Source organism: Sorex araneus, chromosome 6 (genome assembly GCF_027595985.1).
Source record: "Sorex araneus isolate mSorAra2 chromosome 6, mSorAra2.pri, whole genome shotgun sequence".
In the NCBI taxonomy this organism is placed as follows: Eukaryota; Metazoa; Chordata; class Mammalia; order Eulipotyphla; family Soricidae; genus Sorex; species Sorex araneus.
In genome coordinates, this window is record NC_073307.1 from 111,421,239 (window position 1) to 111,440,438 (window position 19,200).

The window sequence follows — 19,200 nt, forward strand, 5'->3', positions numbered from 1 at the left end:
CAGGGAATTAACTTATAATGTGAAAAATATTTAATGTTAAAGCTAGAGCTGCTATTATTTTTTTCTCAAACTAGTAAATAGTGAAACTGTTTGAAGATGCCCTCAAAGAATTATTCTAATGCTGAAATAAAGTAGATGCTTTCTTATACTTCATGATTTTATTCACAGCACACATATGTTCCCTTTGCTAATATTTTTTAAAAGAAATTTTAAGAAATGTACTTTTTTTGTAGTTTGGATGTATTATCCTTTTGAATTTGGATCAACTATTTTAAGAAAAGGAAGCATCCTGTAATGATATCATTTGAGCTAAGCCAATTTCTTCTAGAAGCAACAAAAAAAAATCTACCAGATGTTGCTATTATGAAACAGTGATCTAGTATTTATAATTCTTCTGACACCTGGATATACTGGCACAAACAATGGCTTTTTATATGATGAGGCAGTTCTAATTTAAGATCAGTGCTTCATCTGTTTTCTTTGTAACTCTATTAGTGCTAATGGACAAGTCTAGGCATATTTCCATGGGTTGCCTTTTGGCATTCAGTAGGTCAGAAATAGTTAATGAGTAGCAAACATGTTCTACCCAGGAAAATTTCACTTGCTGCTGTGTAATTTTGTACCTATTTTTAAAAAATGTGCTGTTGGCCTGGCTGTTTTGTATCCCTGAGAAACCGAGGGCTACCCTCATTCCAACTGTCTGGTAAAAGCCCATGTCATGTCGAGCAACATGTGTTCCCTTGAAAGATGTTCAAAGAAGGCGTTTTCTAACACCGAATGCCAGTATGTAGGAGATGATGAAACACTACCTTATACCTGAGTCAGAAGCACTGTCTGTTAACTGTAGTTTTCTACAGTTTTCTGTTTTTAAATGAATAAATATGTTTTACTCTTGGCTCTTCTCTCAGTAAGGCTGATACCTACTCTGGCCAGCATCTTTCATACACTACAACTAGGGGCCGAGGTTTGCCAGCCTCAGCTTGTTTGCATACAGGTTATTATGTATGAGGTACTCAGTCAAAGGAGGTTTAGGTAAATCAAAACATTTTACTTTTATTGGGCCATACTTGGCGGTGTTTTGGGGACCATGAGGTGTTGGGGATTAAACTGGGGTCAGCTACATATAAGGCTGGTGCGTTGGTGTCTGATTGAAAAATTGTAACGTGGTACACTTGGTTTTGAAATAACGCTAGACCACATAATAATGAAATAACTGTTAGACCACAAACAGTTTTCATTCAGTCAACTATTGTTTTCAATTCAGAGTTAACTGGTTTACATAGAGTATCTGAATTTTAACTCATTAAAACATTAAACATCACCAGTTCCTTTATATAACTTTACATTTCTGTCTAATATATTCTAAAAATAATAGGTACATCATTCAATTTTCTTCCCACGCCCCTCATCAGTATCCCCAACCACAGGGTCACTTAAGTGCATGGGTGGCCCAGGAATTAAGCTCAAGCTTCATGCTTTCCCTGGGGACTTCCTCAATCACTGAGCAGCAGTCTTAGTGCTCATAGACAGCATGAGAATTTGAATTTTCAGTCTAGTGCTTTCTAGGACCCTACTTGTTTTTATTTTTTTATTTTTTATTTTTTGCTTTTTGGGTCACACCCGGTGATGCACAGGGGTTACTCCTAGCTCTGCACTCAGGAATTACTCCTGGCGGTGCTCAGGGGACCATATGGGATGCTGGGATTCGAACCCGGGTCGGCCGCGTGCAAGGCAAACGCCCTACCCGCTGTGCTATCACTCCAGCCCCAATAGGACCCTACTTGTTTTTAAACTGCTTTCTTCATCACACTTAAAAGGACTGCATAATGCTATTTTATTCCATTCTTGACACTTGGTATTCCCATTCATCTCATCCCACTTCTGACAATAAGGTATTAAAGCATTACATTCTAGTAATTATTATTCCACTTATGATACAATGACATTCCCATTTTGGAGGACAGCATGTCTTCTATGAGAACCTTTCATCTCTGACTGTGAGTGGATTCTTTTGCTGACTCTTAGGTATGTAGAATCCTAAAAGTTGAACATGGGTTTGCAGCACATTTAGTAGTACTTTTAACTGAAACCAAATCATCCATATAAACTTCAGGCCCTGTAACCCTTCCCCAATTAAAGGAAAGAGCTTTTAAACAAACACAAAAGGCAAGAGGAAGAATGAGATAGAAAGCAGGCCAAGAAACGTCAGTAAATTTTTGAAAGATGGAAAATAGCAGTTAATGGGGGAAGATCAGAAGCAGTATGCCTGTGGGATGAAACTGATTGGAGAAGGTAATAATTTGCCCCATAAACCCTGGAAGACTCAGGTATTAAGTGCTGAATAATATGTAAAAGCGCACAACAGTGAGTGGCTAGAAATGAGGACACAGCTCCTTACAGGAGCCCAGAGAAAGGGATGAGAGTTTCAGGGCCCCTCCTGTGTAGTGGTGCGACTGTCGCCTTGCAAACAAGAGGTGAGAGGCTTGTCTTCTGGAAAAACCAAACTTGGAAAGTATTGGAACTGGGAACAACACTAGTGGGTTAGATCCCAGTTACGTACTGCTGTATACTGGGATCTCCTATTGCTTGTCTTGCTCCCAGAAAGTCAGGTTTATAAGTACTCTCTTGGCAACAGACAGTTTCCTCTTTAAAGAAACTGGATTGAGGGCTGGAGCAATAGCACAGCAGGTAGGGCATTTGCCTTGCATGCAGCTGACCCAGGTTGGAGTCCCAGTATCTCATATGGTCCCCTGAGCATTGCCAGAAGTAATTCCTGAGTGCATGAACTAGGAGTAACCCCTGTGCATCACCCAGTGTGACCCAAAAAGCAAAAAAAAAAAAAAACCAAAAAAACCCTGGCACTCCACTCCAGGACTTCCCAACTTCAAGTGTCTATGATCTTCCCTCTGTTTCATAGCACTCCACTCTGAGATTATCTCCCTCCCTCCCTCCCTTCCTTCCTTCCTTCCTCTCTCTTTCTCTCTGCCACACTGGTTGTGCTCAAGGGTCATTCCTAGCTGAACATATAAGATGCTGGGAATTGAGCCCAGGTTGGTCATGTGCAAGGCAAGCGACTTATCTGCTGTACTTTCGCTCCAGCCCAGCCTGTGTTCCTCTTTATTTATTTATTTATTTATTTTTCTTTTTGGGTCACACCTGGCGATGCACAGGGATTACTCCTGGCTGTGCACTCAGGAACCACCCCTGGAGGTGCTCAGGGACCATATGGGATGCTGGGATTCAAACCCGGGTCGTCCGCGTGCAAGGCAAATGCCCTACCCGCTGTGCTATTACTCCAGCCCCATGTGTTTCTCTTTAGAGCATAGATTTCCTTTACTCTCAGCCTTTCTCTGAAGAATTCCACCTCTCTCAAATTATTATTTGTTGGTGGGGGGGAGTTGGTGTTGGACACATTTGAGATTGGGGTTTGTTTTCCACAGCATAAATTCTCTTGAAATTGCTTCTGTGTAAATCAACAATTCATTTCTTTTTGTTGTTAAGTAGTATTCCATAGTATGGATGTACTTTAGTTAGGAGAGATTATGCCCTCCCCTCTAGTTTGGACATGGTATATTTGATACATTTCTACTTAGGGTAATTAGTGACGATAAGTAATTTTATGTCTTTATATACATATATATTTTTTTCCTTCTGTAGGTTACCTGAACAGTTTTTCCTATTTTATCTATATTTTGAGTGTATACCTTTATTTTTTTTAAGTAGTTGGCTTAGGTCCTAGGTTTTCAAACCATGAGGCACATAAACTCTAAAAATAATGGGGTTTCTGAATGCCCAATGATAACAGATCATTTGTCTCATTTTTTTCTAAGAACTTGAGGGGTTGGAGCTATAGAGTATCCAGCACAAAGGGTGCTTGCCTTGTATGTAGCCAACTCGAGTTCCACCCCCAGCATCCCATATGGTCCCCTGAGCACTGTTGGGAATGGCCCCCAAACATAATCATTAGCATATAGCAGGTTGGGGTCTAAATGAAGATAGAAATCACTGCTAATGAGTAATAACTTCTTAGCATATTTAGAGTTGTACAATTACAATTCACCCCAAAAGATTCAACTGTATACTTAAAATTATGCAGTATATATGACTAAGTTGATTTGACAGAATATGAAACAAAACATAACTTTTCTTTTTGATTTTTGGGCCAGTGGTGCTTAGACAGCCATACGTGGTTCTGAGAACTGGCTGTGCGAAAGCCAGTTAATCTCTATACTTTCTACCCGCCCCCCCACCAAGAGATATGAAAGACCAGTGAATTTCAGAGACTCAATGTTCTGACAAACATGTCTATATTGTCCAAATCCATTCATGATTGTGGTGCAGATGAAACAAGAATGGAAATCTCCCTCTATGGGTCCTAGGCCAACTCAGTCACTGGCACCAGCACCTCAAATTCTCAAGCCCAATCCGGCCCCCAAAATGGAACATGGACAAATGTTGCCAGAAACATCTGGATTTTTTATGCATTTGATTTTGAGTTAACTTTTGGGGGTTGCCCATTCACAAACCTTTCATTGTTGCCCAATTTTTTGTGAACCACAGTTCAAGAAGCTAAGGTTGAGAACATCCACATCTTTATCACCCCCACTCCCTCTAAGTATGACTGGATTGTGGTTTAGATTTCTCTCTGATTTATTAATGAAGCTTGATTAGTCATCAGGTAGAACTAAGTCTGTTCTCAGTTCTACGTAGGCTTGCTTACCTGGCTGGAGTCTGATTTTTCCTTTAGGGGGTTTGGTTCTATCTCCTATATTCCAAGGCACAAACTAGTGTTCCTCTAACACTGGGAAGACTATAGCGGGATCTCAGGCCTATTACTTAGTACTCACCCCCCCCCATCCCAGTCTACCTTTCTTGGAGAATTAGTTCAAGCTTACTTCTCTTTGTGGGGGATGTGGGTGGGGATAGTATTTTAGAGTGCTGATCATTCTACCTGGGGCTTAGTAAATACAACTCAGCTTTCCTAGTTTCAGAAACCAGGTATAGTTTTCATTTTCATTCCAAATAATCCATTCCTTTTTTTTTTTTTTTGCTTTTTGGGTCACATCTGGCGATGCCTGGGGGACCATATGGGATGCTGGGAATCAAACCCGGGTTGGCCATGTGCAAGGCAAATGCTTACCTGCTGGTGCTATCACTTCAGCCCCCACTCCTAAGATTTAAATTTTTTTCTTTTTTTCTGACGTGGGGGCAACACTCAGTGGTGATTGGGAATCAAGTCAGGGCTGTGCTATTTCTCCAGCCCCAATTTCAAAAATTCTTATGGCTGACTCCACTGGCGTTTAGATATGGACATACTTGGTACAATACGACAATGCTCAATAAATACTAATTTTTCTATCCTTAGTGTCAAGTTAACTCAGCTTGATCTACTTACCTGGTGTACGCAGTCTAAGAACTGTAGGAAGATTGGAGCAAAACCACCACCTTGGCTGTTGAGGGTCAAGCTACTCCTCTGACTGAACTTATGACCAAAAGAGAGCCACTCTTTTTCAATCAACATCCGGAAACCTTCAAGTGTCCGATAAAAGGGATCACTGAGTAACTGAACCAGAGATGTCACCTATGGCAAAGGCAGGAGGATAGATCATTACTCTCAGAACTAAAAAATTCTGTTGCTGAGACAAAGCATTTCCTTTCAATGATCGCTAACTTAGAAGCTAAGCTTCCTGAATAGCTTCAATTAACTTAATTCTGCCAACTTTCCAATAAAAATTAAATTCACTTGGTGACCTGTTTTCTTTTAGGGAACATCTTAATCATTGCCTGGCCATTTCAGTGATTGTGGTCTTCAAACTCAATGAAGCCAAAGTAGATTTTAATGATATTTTATCATTAAAACTTTTCCTTTTCACTCTGGTGTACAGGATGGGGATTACAAGGGAAGGACTCAAGACCTAGGGGCCTTGGTACGTGTCCTACACTGATGGACAAGGGTTCTACCTTACATGAGGTATCTGTATATGGGAAGTGGATGCCAGAGCTCCAGGCTATGTAGAACTTGGAAGTTCATGGCACAGACCTTCCTGGGACACCAGGAATTATTTAACAAAGGACTTTCTCAGTACATAAACACATTAGCTATTATAAATTAAAATACCAAAACTGAAAATATATAATAGTTTACTTGAGTGGTGATATCCCAGCCTTCTTCCAAACAGACTAGAACTGAGGAGCCATTCTCAAGTACTTCTGATACAACCACGGCCAGCTGCAGTATCCTGTGAAGCTGAAAGATAAGAAAGGTCACAATTAGATCGAGTGTTCTGAGCATGAAGAACAGAGAGCCTTGCTACTAACCTTAGATATCCAAACAAACTAAAGATAACATAATGTTTTATATAATTAGAGCTCTTTTTCAAAACCAAGATTAAACAGCAACACATTTTAAAACAGTGCTAATGAAATAAATTGACCTTACATGATTCCTCCAAAGTACAAGAGTTATAAATCCATAAAGCAGAAAAGACAGATTTTAAATGTACTTGGTTACTGCATTTAAAATTTGTTTTTCCACATTTAGTAGATTATATTTGATATGTTTTATACTTCTGAAATTAGACAATATGGATAGTAATTTTTAGTGGTTGAGAACTCACTTGTCTATATTGTGTACTGAATAGGAAGAAAGATAACTACCATTTTTGTGCTGCCTTTTAAACCCAAGCCAATATACAGGATCCAAAATAAGAGTATAGGCAGACCATATAGATGTTAAAACCAAATATGTAATATTATAGTCCTAAAAACTTTTACAAAACACAAATTAATTTGTGGAATGAATTCATCTCAGAACTTTAAAAATGCCTCTTGCCCCCATATCTCAGAGTGAGGCTACTTTAGAGACAGAAGCAAGGCATAGGTCCTCTCTAGCAGTAGGAAGCAGTTCATCACTGTTCATATGACACAAGCATGATCAAGCCTGAAATCTCAGCAACTGCCAACATCCTAAGCGGGACAGTGCTTTGCGCTGCTTCTAGTCACTAACCTCTGGTATCGATCCATTTTGGAGTAAAGAGATTGTACCAGAAACTCTGACAGGCTGGGTGATGGGGACCTTTTGGGACTATGACTCATAGTTTGGAGATCAATACCAGAAAAGTTCCTATGTACATAAAATGTCCTGAGTTGCCTTAAGAATAATATATTTTGGGGGCCAGAGCAATAGATAGCCTTACACAGGACTGATCCGGGTTCAATACTTGGCATCCCATATGGTTCCTCAAGCCAGGAATAATTCTGAATGAGGAACCAGGAGTAACTCTTGTTATTCTGGGCAATGCTGAGTGCAGCCCCCCAAACAAACAATATCTATGTGTGTGTGTATATATATATAGCTTTTGGGGTCACATCCAGCAATGCTTAGGGGTTACTTGTGGCTCTGACCTCAGAAACTACTCCTGGCAGTGCTTAGGGGAACATGGGATGCTGGGGATTGAACCTAGGTCGGCCTTGTGCAAGGCAAATACCCTACCCACTGTACTATCACTTCAGCCAAAAAGTAATATATTTTGATACAGGATGCAGCTAATTGTGTATGTGTGATTTCTATAGACACTGCTGTTGACATTTATATCATTTTTTATGCCTTTTCTACCGTTAGTCCAATGTACTATGCAAAACAACCCCTTTTACTCCTCAAGAGATATAGGAGACATAGGGGGGCTCAGGCCTTTAGGGGGTAAAGGAGTAATAGACAAATCTCTGGGGCTAAAGAAAAGTAAAGGCAATATTATAGAAATGCTCTTGGCCAAATGTCTATATTACTGAATGAAAAAATGTGTCAAACGTTTTTTTCTGTTCTATGTTTTTTACCTTGCCCATACCCAGCAGTGCTCAGGGCTTACTCTTGGCTCTGCATCCAGGGAACACTCCTGGCAGGCTCAGGGGACCATACGGGGTGTCAGGATCAAACCCGGCAGTCATGTGCAAGGCAAGCATCCTACCCATTGTACTCTGTCTGGTCTATTTCTGTGGTTTAAAAGAAATGTGGTGGATATATGCTGGCATACCCAGTTCTTCTTAATTTCACAATGAGTTCAATGAAAACATCTCAGGACATGGAACAGGCAGAGACAAATGGAAAGTGAAAATGTAGGAGGAAAAATTCTTGGAATCAACCGAAAATCACAGTCTTTACAAGATTCTCAATTTGGTGCCAACAGAGCAGAGCCCTAAGAGGTTCCATCTAAAAATGATAATCTTGGGCTTGAGAGATAGTACATGGGTTAAGGCACTTGCCTTGTACATGGCTGACTCTGATTCAAATCCTGGTACCACATATGGTACCCTCAGCATTCCTAGGTGTGCCCCCAAATCCAAACAAACAAAAATATTTTGGATCATAGAAGACAGTAAAGTGGAGAAGGCAACTACCTTATATGCAGCTCACCAAGTTTGATAACCTCTGCAGAACAATAAATGATCTCCCTCTTACAGTTCCAAGGAGACTAATCTTTCAAATGCAGAGAAATAAAAACCCAGGGATGAAGAATTCTACACTGATCATCATCAGTTTTCCAAAACTGAAAGGCTTTTACAGAGAGTATACAGTAAAGCAAGAAATGCTGTATAGTAGGAAATATTTCCACCCTCCTTCCCCAGTTTTCAAATCCGTGTATCTTCATAGCTCTCTCTTTCCTTGAATTATGAGACAATTACCTGTGGGAACCATTCAGAATCTCCCAAAGCTTTCAGGAAGGTCACTTCTGAGTCAGTAGGAATAGTGCTTGGAATACAAGCCCTCATGAGTTTTTTGAAACTGGCTTTTACTTGTCGGATGTCATGAAATTCAACAGGAACAAATTCACAATTTAAAGCAAATTCTAACTTGAAGTTCTGTGGATGAAAATACAGAGATTTATGAAGAAGAGAAACTATAGTATTGTGCAAGGACAGTATTTTCAACTCAGGGAAGTATTTGATGTTATGTAGTTATTTTAATCAAGTAGCTTCAGAGGTTGCAATGGATCAGTGGTACTGACACGAGTCAGGTATAGACTTATTTAAAATTTTAGAATTCCTGGAGTGACATCTCATACTTTATACCACTGATGGACCAGGAGTAGCACACATTAGTTAAGATGTAAAGTAGAAGGCAACCGATCTTAATTTAAAATATATTAGCACACAAGGCTTCACCTGTAAGAACATGTTAGTAATCTCTTATAAAAGGGCTCAGTGGCTCCAGGGTGAGGTACAATAATTGTCACATATTTTTCTAAGGAAAAATGATCATATTTAGAGAATTATTCATAACAAGCAATACAAAATAAATTAGGACCTTGGGTGGTGGTTGGGAAAACTTGAATAATGGTGGGGAGGTGTAATGGTGGTGGGGTTGTTGTTGGAATACTGGATGTAATAAATTATTGTGAACAACCTTATAAAAATAAAATTATATAAAAAAAGACAAATAAATGGAACAAACGAAAAAGAGATTCGTTTCTACATGGGTTTGCTCTCATTTGGAGAACTTGAAGGGGCTATCGGTAGGTTGGAAACTGATGGTGATAACACCAAGAGCAAGCCAACTGTAAGATGATACCACTGAAATCTAAGAGAGCTGAGGTGTATGCAGGAGCTCCGGGGCTGGCCCCCTATACTGCATATTCCCCTGAGGAATGCCAGATGTGAACCTAAACCAACAACAAAAGCAAAACAAAGTTTTGTTAATTTCTAGCTTTGAGGCCTTTTTTCCCTTGAGGTATTCTGCACCCCCCACACACACACTTAGTCTGACACATGAATCTATACTACTGTGGTACTTTTATCATTTATATCTTTTCTTTTTTTTGGCCACACCTGGCGGTGTTCAGGGCTTACTCCTGACTCTGTGCTAAGGGATCACTCCTGGAGGAGCTTGGGGGACTACATGGGGTGCCAGGGATAGAACCTGGCCAGGTCACATGCAAGCTAAGTGCCCAACCTGCTGGGTGGTGTGGCCTCACATTTATATCTTTTTTTTTTTTTTGCTTTTTTTTTGGGGTCACACCCGGCGATGCACAGGGGTTACTCCTGGCTCATGCACTCAGGAATTACTCCTGGCGGTGCTCGGGGGACCATATGGGATGCTGGGATTCGAACCCGGGTCGGCCGTGTGCAAGGCAAACGCCCTACCCGCTATGCTATTGCTCCAGCCCTATATCTTTTTTTAATTAAAAGAAATTAAAAATAATATATTTTATTTTTATAAAGTTGTTCATAATAGTTCATTACAGATAATATTAAAAAAAAAAACAATACCACCACCATGCACCTTCCCATCACCATAAGAGAAAAGTGTGTGAAGATTGTTGTATTTCATCCTGGACATTTATATCTTTAATCCACAAATTAATTTGTGGATTAAATACAAAATGAGTAGTGCACTGGTGTTATTTTGATAATTGGTTGCCTTTTTCCCAAATTATTTTATTGAATCATCTACTTTTCTAAGTGTAAAACTGCTTTATAGATGTTATAGAACAATATGAACAGACAATACACAACTGAACTATACATATTAAGACGGCAAATTTAGACTATATTTTACAATTAAAAATGTTATCAAGGGCTTTTCTATAGGGTTGTTTAGTGTTTTATATTGGTGCTTCTGAATAATTTTTAAAAGCCCTCCCCCTTTTAAGGCCCTTTTAAAGCTTTAAAAGAAAAAGCAACCTGAAAGCTTTGTAACTTTCCACATGGTGATTCAATAAAAGAATAAATTAAAAAAAAAGAAAAAAAAAGCAAAACCTTCCAATTATAAAACAGCATATTTTTAAAAAAGCACCTAACAGAATGTAATTTTATATCATTAAAATATGAAGACTATTATAATGAAAATATGACATTAGGGCGTGAAATTAAGAATTTAGCATAATATGAGTTATTTTGTAATAGTTTTTTTTGGCTTTATTTTGGGGTCACACCCAGTGATGCTCAAGACTTGCTCCTGGCTCTGAACTCAGATGGCCACATGGGGTAGTGGGGATTGATCCCAGGCAGGCCGTGTGCAAAGCAAATGTCCTACCTGCTGTATTATCATTCCAGCCCATAGTTTCTCTTATTAAAAGCTTGTAATCATGAAAGATTGTTTTTCAGGGAAACTTGTTCCCATTTCCCAACCGTCCATGAGCTGGTATGCTTATCTCAGGGCTAATCTGAGGACTAACATGCAAAATGAAGGCAAAGGTGAGCAGACAGAAGACATCCCTCTGACAGTGATTCAGATTAGGAGCAAGTGTGCAAGGTCTGTGTTTACCGATAGACACTGGTGCCAGCAAGGCTGTGCAGGCAACCCTAAACGGCTGTTGAGAAGTATTCCAACTATTTTTTGGATATAAATTATATCTATCAGAAGACACGTGCATCTATTAAAAACCTGAGCCTTATACAGCAGTTTCATACACTTTCACCTAAATGTTGGTGACTAAGTGATCGCAGTGGGAAAAGACCTAGTGAAACCAGTTGCCATATGAGTCAGTTACTGGCATGGTTAGGGCCAAACATGTGGGATCCTGTTTGAAACCTCTGAATCCACAGTTCAGCAGTTCAGCAGAAGGACTGCCTTGATTGTGCAGTGCTGACTGGATCACCAGACTCAATTTTAAGGGAATTTCTAAATTAACAAATATCTTTTTTCTCACTTATCAGTAGTAATGAAAATATTTTATAATGTGTGAGCTGCAAAAATCATTAAACCTGAGGAGTTGGTGCAACTTTTGAGGAAAGCAATTATTAAACAATACTTTTAAATTAAAAAAAAGATTAGCATCTAATATTTTGCATATAACATGTCTCACGACACATGTATTTATGTATACAGGCCTTGCAAAATATTAAACGTAATCTGGAAAACAGCCTTGGCCTTCCCTTGCCTCCACAAACAGTACACAGTCATCTTCCCACTCATTTACTGACTGAGTTTTCTTCATCTATAGGTTTACAGTAAAGCTATCTGGTGGCCATAGATTCTGGAGGAAGTTGAAGTATGACAGGAGAAAACGTAGCTTGATTAAATGTTCTTTCTTCTTTTTATATGTACACTTCCTAATATTCCTCATTATTTTCACCAGTTAAAGTTCCTATTTTCATGGCTAATTTGCATATATGTCTATTACATATAGTATTTTTCTATATGTTTATATCTGTATATAAACATGTAAATAAATAAATAAATATATATATACATAACATATATGACTTAAGCCTTTTTTTATGATTAACTTTAGGTTAAGAATCCATGCTGCAAAAAAAAGAAAAGATTTCTAGGTAAACTAGTTTATGAGATGCTTTATAAATTGCCTTAGTGTATCCACAAAGTTTCTAAGTGAGGAAAAGAGATCTTACCCTTAGTTGCGACTTTTCACCAAATATATAAAGGGCTGCTTGGCGTTTCAAGAGCTGGTTTTGCAGGTAGGTGCTGTTACTAAAGGAGGCTGGATGATCCTTGCCTGCCAGCCGGGCGCCAACATCAATGAAGGATGTTGGGGAGCTGATCAAGCGGGTGCTAGAGCGCAGGCTTGCCCAGACACCTTCACAAAAGCCAAAATAACTGAGTGAGATATTTTGATGTGCGAACGCCGCTGAGCAGGGGAAAAGATGCATGCTCTGAAGGTACAGTTTTAGAGATAAGTAAGTTAATCTAATCAATGGATCATACTGGTCATCTGATATTTACTTTTGCTACATAAAAGAATCAGTCAAAACAGAATTTCACAATCACACAATCTCAAGGTTTGGGGAAAACTAAGAAATCACCCAAGTCAATCCCAAATTTGTATTTGTTTTGATGTAAATTTAGTATTTATATGGAAATACTGAGATCATGAATAGGAAAAGTGCATTGACACTGGAAACTAAAGGGGCAGGAGACAACAGTGAGGCCTGAGGGGACTGACTGAGTTTCTTGGGGTTTTATGAAAGAAACATTCTGCTTTATTCAGCCAATTCATCAAGAAATCTAGATTAAGGAGTAAACTAAAAATTTACCAAATCTACTAAAACCTAGGGCTATATTTAGAATTAATATTGTGTATTATGCCAAAAGGATGTACTTCAAATACTAAGAGTTAGGGTCTTCCCTATTCCCTGCTCGTATACATACATGAAAAACAGTATAAATATAATAATGTGTGAATTTCACTCTTAGGGAGTTTCTTTACATATTTACAATGAGAAGCAGATTATCTTCCAAGGGAAAAGTCCAATTTAGCTGCAAAAAAGGATCTCATGTTATAAATTGACCTTCTTCTATTAGAAAAAAGAGGATTTTGATAAGTAAGATGACTATTCAAACAAAATCATACAAACAGTCTCAAATTTGATTAGCCTGTAGTACTCCAAAACAGGTTGTTGTGTCCATCCCACTGATTGGGTCAGAGGACATTGTCAATGCTTCCCTAAAGTGGGTTCTTCTCTAGATATGGAACAGTTCTTTGAGAAACTTTGGAATTTTCAAAATGTCAAATTGATTAATGATTATGATGTCATACCCGATCTCTTTTTCTAGGGTCAGGAGATCAGTTTCCAAAAAAAGGTATTGTGGGTGATACCTATATAACATGGATGAACCTTTTTGTACGACACATGATTCTTAGATATTACTTTTTTGGTAAATGCTAATACAATGGAAATTCAGAATGTAGATGAGGAATAAAATGTATAATTTGACAAACAAATGTAGAAAAAAGTTGCCTCTAACACATATGATGATGGTTAAAAAGAGTGACACATCAGGACAGATAATACAGTACCTTGATTATGGGCTCTTTCCTTAGCTGAAGATTTGGGATTTGACTGAGTAAAACATTTATCTCTGTACCCATGCACTGGTAGGTAAGATTAAAGACAGAAGGAGGAATGAAATGCATATAGCAGCAAACATCAGAGCAAATTGCGTTAACAGGTGAACAGGTAATTTAATTTTGTAAATAAAATGAACTTAAGGGGAAAATGTAAATATAATAAAAGGAGACTTAATCAAGAAATAAAAAGCTGCACACACAGAAAGATGAGTGCTTGTTAAATGAAATATCAGCCCCTGTTTATAAATAGAATAAGCAAAATGAAATGGACAGCATAGCAGAGGGCCACCAAAAAATTATGCCAAATGGAATAAGCTTTTGAAGATCATTGTTCAAAAAGAAACAAATTTACTTAATAAGATCATGGAATTAGGGAGGGAAACTGGTAGGAATACATTGGCCCTGGTGTTTGAGGAGGCTGATTGGTTGGCAAGTGCTACGTGTTGTATAACACGCTGTTCTTTGAAGAAGACTGTCATACCAGAAAACAATGAAGCTCTAGCAACCATTTGGAATAACTAAAAACATATTTTTGTTTTGTTTTTTAATTTTTTTGCAGTAGAGCATTAAGCATTGCCACACTATCTCCCTTTGTCATTTGGAAATTACATTTATCTTCCATAAATAAATGCATAGCAATACAGAGCAAAAATTCGTGATTCTGTGACAATACCCAATGCCACTTAAAACACAGCTTGTGATGACTGAAGTAATGACTTCTCCTGAAATTCCTCCTTGCACCAAAATGGTAGGCAGTATTAGAGATAACATTTTTGTAATTTGAGTAATATTGTTTTATTTCCAATAGAAACAAAGCAATTTATGACTATGGCAAATTTTACCTCATTATAACAGAAATGGTGAGCAATAAGTTACACTCATATTTCTTGGGCAAAGGATTTGCTCAAATTAATTGAGGAAAATGATTCTGTATTCAGGATTAGAATTTAATAGAAATATTAAGTTAAGCATTGCAAAACTGCATAAAATGACATAATTTGATAACATTAAAAATCATTAGCAGTGAATTTCATTTAGCCACAGTCGATTGGAAGCAGGAAATGAAGGGCTCTGATGGACTCAGAGGCCAAAGGAAGTCAGAAGGCTAAGGGCTGAAGAGGCACTGGCTGACTGCACAGAGAACACTACTGCAAGATCAAACAAGGTCCTGGGACCAAGGGCAAAGGCACAAGGCCTCCTGTGTGCTGGCTGCTGGTCTCCTTTCTGTCAAGGTTTTGAGCTTTTTTATAGGAAATTGAGACACTCATCTGTTTACAGTGATGTTTGAGTGTCTGGTTCCTGCTTCTAAGATACTTTTCCCCAACATATCCCTTTTCCTGGAATGATTTCTCTTATATCTCTATCTCACAAACTTCCTATCCTATAAGAACCAGTAATAATGTGAACTCCTCTGAAAAGCGATTACTGACTGTCCCCAAAGTTATAGAGAGAACTATTTAAACTCTGATCATATTACGCTGGATTATTACATATATAATTCTACAAGATTAAGCACTCTGAAGGGTAGGAACCTAATCATATTTATTCTTGTATTCACGCTGAGAGCCTGATACCAAAATATAGAAAACATGTTATTTTTTTCCCTGAGAGTTAATCCATTTTGAGTAATCTTCCTTCTCTACTATATCTTCAACTCAATTATTTGCCCCAAAAGGATAAAAAGAATGGCATTAAATTACAATAAAAATTTAAGCAGTTCCCTAAATAGAAATCCAGTAATGAAAAAAATTGCAAACATTTCTCTCATTGTGACAGAAAATCAGTATTAAGAAAACTGCCTGTACCAAGCTGTGACCAGCAGAAGTCCATGAGATCGGTAAGTTTTCTGGCAGTCATATTAACTAGCATTGTCACAGTACTTCACTGGTGGTGTCTACTAAGCTTCCTGAATGACGTTCGCTTGTCAAATAACAAGCATGTAACACTGGCTTGGAGTAGTATTTTTCTAAAATATAGGGTTCCCCTTAGGGGTTCGTGAATTCATTTCAGTACGTTTAATCAGTACTGTTAAAAAGTGAAACATAAGAACTGAATATACTGGATGTGGAGTAGACAAAAGCAGTTCATGAAACTTGTTTTGGTGTCTATACATTTTTGCATTGTGACTTACTACTACTTCAATGGTAATATAAAACAAAAATTATATTTAAACAAATAAAATGTATTTCTGTGAGCTGTGATTTAAAAAAAGTTAGGCAGTTACTGAATTAGACCTTGAGCATATACTTTTATCCTCTCACCTTAGCCCAGGGATAAGCCCTACTCATGGTAATTTATTTAATTTTGGTTTTTGGGTCACACCCAGATACACTGAAGGGTTTACTCCTGGCTCTGCACTCAGGAATAACTCTGAGTAGTGTACAGGGGTCTATATGGGGTGCTGGAAATTGCACCCAGGTAGGCTATGTGCAAAGTAAGCATCTTACCAGCTTTATTATCTTTCCTGTTCCTACCTAAGGTAATTTAGATGTGAATATGGACTTCCCATTTCAAAGTTTTAGGCTAGAATAATGATTATAACTACAACAGTAATAAACTAATATTTAAGGAATGCCTTTTATGAGTCAGTTAAATACCTCACATATATTATTTTATTTATTCTTTAAAATGACTAAAGTTAGCTACTAATTATCTCCATTTCACAAGGATACATTTTTTGCAAGCAATTAGGAGATTTCTTGGGACTGGAGCAATAATACAGTGGATAGGGTGCTTGGCTTACATGTGGCCAATCCAGGTTTGATGTCCACCAGGAGTGATCCCTGAGCACAGAGTCAAGAGTAAGCCCTGAGCACAGCTGGGTGCGCCCCCCAAACAAACAATAATGACAAGAAAACCCCAAAGAAATCAGGAGATTTTCTAACCACACAGTAATTAAGTGATGAAGCTATATTTTGAATTTGAATGTAACAGAACTGTACTCTTAGTGTCTGGTTACCTAAGCAGCCATGTGACTCTGATCAGTTCTGCACTGAGTGATGCCAGGAACTGCTGCTAGGAGGTAGTTCAGTTCATTCCTGGAGGGGCACTTACTATTTTCAGAGCACAACTGTTTTCCTGGGTGTTTTCACTGGTGGTGTTCCCTCTATTTTGTTCAGACCAAAGGAGGTAGTAATGAAGAAATGGGATGAAGTGCTGGATTTACCCATGTGACTTTATGCCTAGCACTGTGCGTGAGATACATTTTCTTTTTCCTTTAAGGGTCATAACCAGCAGTGCTTAGGGCTTGCTCCTGGCAGTGTTCAGGGAACATTTGGAGCTCTGGGGATTGAACTCAGGATAGCCACATGCAAGGAAAGTGTCCTAGCTACTGTACAGTCACTCCAACCCCAGGGATACATATTATATTTGGTGAATGCTGCCCTAATATGGATCAACTGTAACCCCTGTTATGCTATTATTTTCTAAGTGTCACTATTCAAGTTGCTTCACCACTTAAAGCTTCTTAAAATACTATCTTGGAGATTATTACAAAAAAAACACATAAATAGGAACCTAAAGGGCCATGGAGATATAAAGCACAAAAAATTAACATGTTCCTTATGTGTATAATATTTATATTTGTACTAAGTCTGTTAGCATACTTAATATTAAACACTTAATATTTCTCAAATATTTCGTGACAGTGACTCCAAGCTACTTTATATTTCTGTTTAGGAGGAAAAATTATAAAATGCCAAATTTCTCTACTCAAAATAATTTATCCAAGATGTAAGTGCAGGAATTTTCCTTATGGACTCAAAAGCTCTTAAAAGTTAAAATGAGCACATCTAAATTTTTTTCAAGTTGGTTCTTGTCTGAGGAAAGGTTACTTTGCCTTTCTTAGAAACTCATCGACACATGTGCTCATCCAGACTGGACAAAAGGACGAAGGAGAAGAAGGTGGAGGCTAATCTAAATTCTATCTCATTTGTGTGACATATATAAGATGGAAAATAGGATCTAAGATTCTATGATGATTGAAAAAATGATAAAACAGTGAAAATATATAGAGGAGACAAAAAAGATTAAGAGAAATATTCAGAGATAAGAGAATCTTTTCACACAGGATAAGCATTTTTGTATTAATTTGGGTGCCCTTAAAGACACTAATTATAGCAGCAACTCAAACACATTTAGATAAATGACTTCTGTACTGCAAAGTATCTCCCTACAAATCAAAAATGTATACTCTTGGCCTTTCCCCATCCGGTGAAGCCCTTATACTCTTGGGAGCACATATCTCTTTTCTCCCCTCACATTTCTCTAAGTAAATTTCTTTAAAATTATTTAACTTCACTAAAAAATTATTTTTTGTTGCAAAAATAAACTTTTAAGAAATTTATCAATAAAATAAAGAGAATGCTTGTGACTTACACGAGCTACTTCCTTAGAACAAACTATAATTTAAAACTGTATTATTAATTTCCCCATGGCAGAGCCTGGCAAGCTACCTGTGGCGTATTCAATATGCCAAAAATAGTAACAAGTCTCACAATGGAGACGTTACTGGTGCCCGCTCGAGCAAATCGATGAGCAATGGGCTGACAGTGATTCAGTGATTATTAATTTTGAATGAAGTTTTAGTATACTTTGTGATAACTGACAGGAGATTAAAAATTACTGAAAGAAAAATTCTTCATACTGTCTTTTTTTTTTTTTTTTTTGCTTTTTGGGTCACACCCAGCAATGCACAGGGTTACTCTTGGCTAATGCACTCAGGAATTACTCCTGGTGGTGCTCGGGGAACCATATGGGATGCTGGAAATCGAACCCAGGTCAGCCACGTGCAAGGCAAACGCCCTTACTGTGCTATGGCTCCAGCCCCTCTTCATACAGTCTTTAGGGCGTTTGCCTTGCATGAGGCTGACCCAGGTTCGATTCCTCTGTCCCTCTAGGAGAGCCCAGCAAGCTACCAAGTACCCCTCCTGCATGGCAGAGCTTGGCAAGCTACCTGTGTCTATTCGATATACCAAAAACAGTAACAAGTCTCACAATGGAGACATTACTGGTGCCTGCTTGAGCAAAAAAATCGATGAACAATAGGATGACAGTGACAGTGCTACAGTTTACATTATTATTAGTATTATTATATGAAACTGCACAACAGGTCACTTGGCCAAACTGAGGAAGAGATAACAAGCTCAATGTTTACAAAGTCAAAACACATGAACATGGTTTAGGGTGGGAGAGTTTTGACTAAACAGATATAGAACAGTGTTTGTTAGTCTTTTTCAGACAAAGCCTCCTTCCAACATTGTTTCTTCCTCTGACCCAACCTATTGATTGGTCCCCTATGATGTGGATCTCCCATTGGTGTGATTTTTCACCTGAGGCCAAACTCTTGGAAGATCCTGGAGGCCCTTGAGAAACTCTGTGCTAGAAAATGCATTCT

The 19,200-nt window shown here is 38.2% G+C and overlaps 1 protein-coding gene across 4 annotated transcripts in view; it reads right to left on the reverse strand.

The window, feature by feature from the left end:
* The window catches only part of SBF2 (SET binding factor 2), a 436,024-nt gene that overhangs the window by 37,177 nt on the left and 379,647 nt on the right, over positions 1-19,200 (reverse strand). For 2 of the 4 annotated variants that reach the window (XM_055141226.1, XM_055141224.1), the window contains 5 exons: positions 13,755-13,829; positions 12,349-12,533; positions 8,680-8,856; positions 6,146-6,247; positions 5,396-5,581 (listed from right to left, as the gene is read on the reverse strand). In XM_055141226.1, the coding sequence (XP_054997201.1) occupies positions 5,396-5,581; positions 6,146-6,247; positions 8,680-8,856; positions 12,349-12,533; positions 13,755-13,829 (725 nt within the window). The remainder of the gene's footprint in view (positions 1-5,395; positions 5,582-6,145; positions 6,248-8,679; positions 8,857-12,348; positions 12,534-13,754; positions 13,830-19,200) is intronic. The other 2 variants (XM_004613607.2, XM_055141225.1) reach the window with 1 other exon arrangement.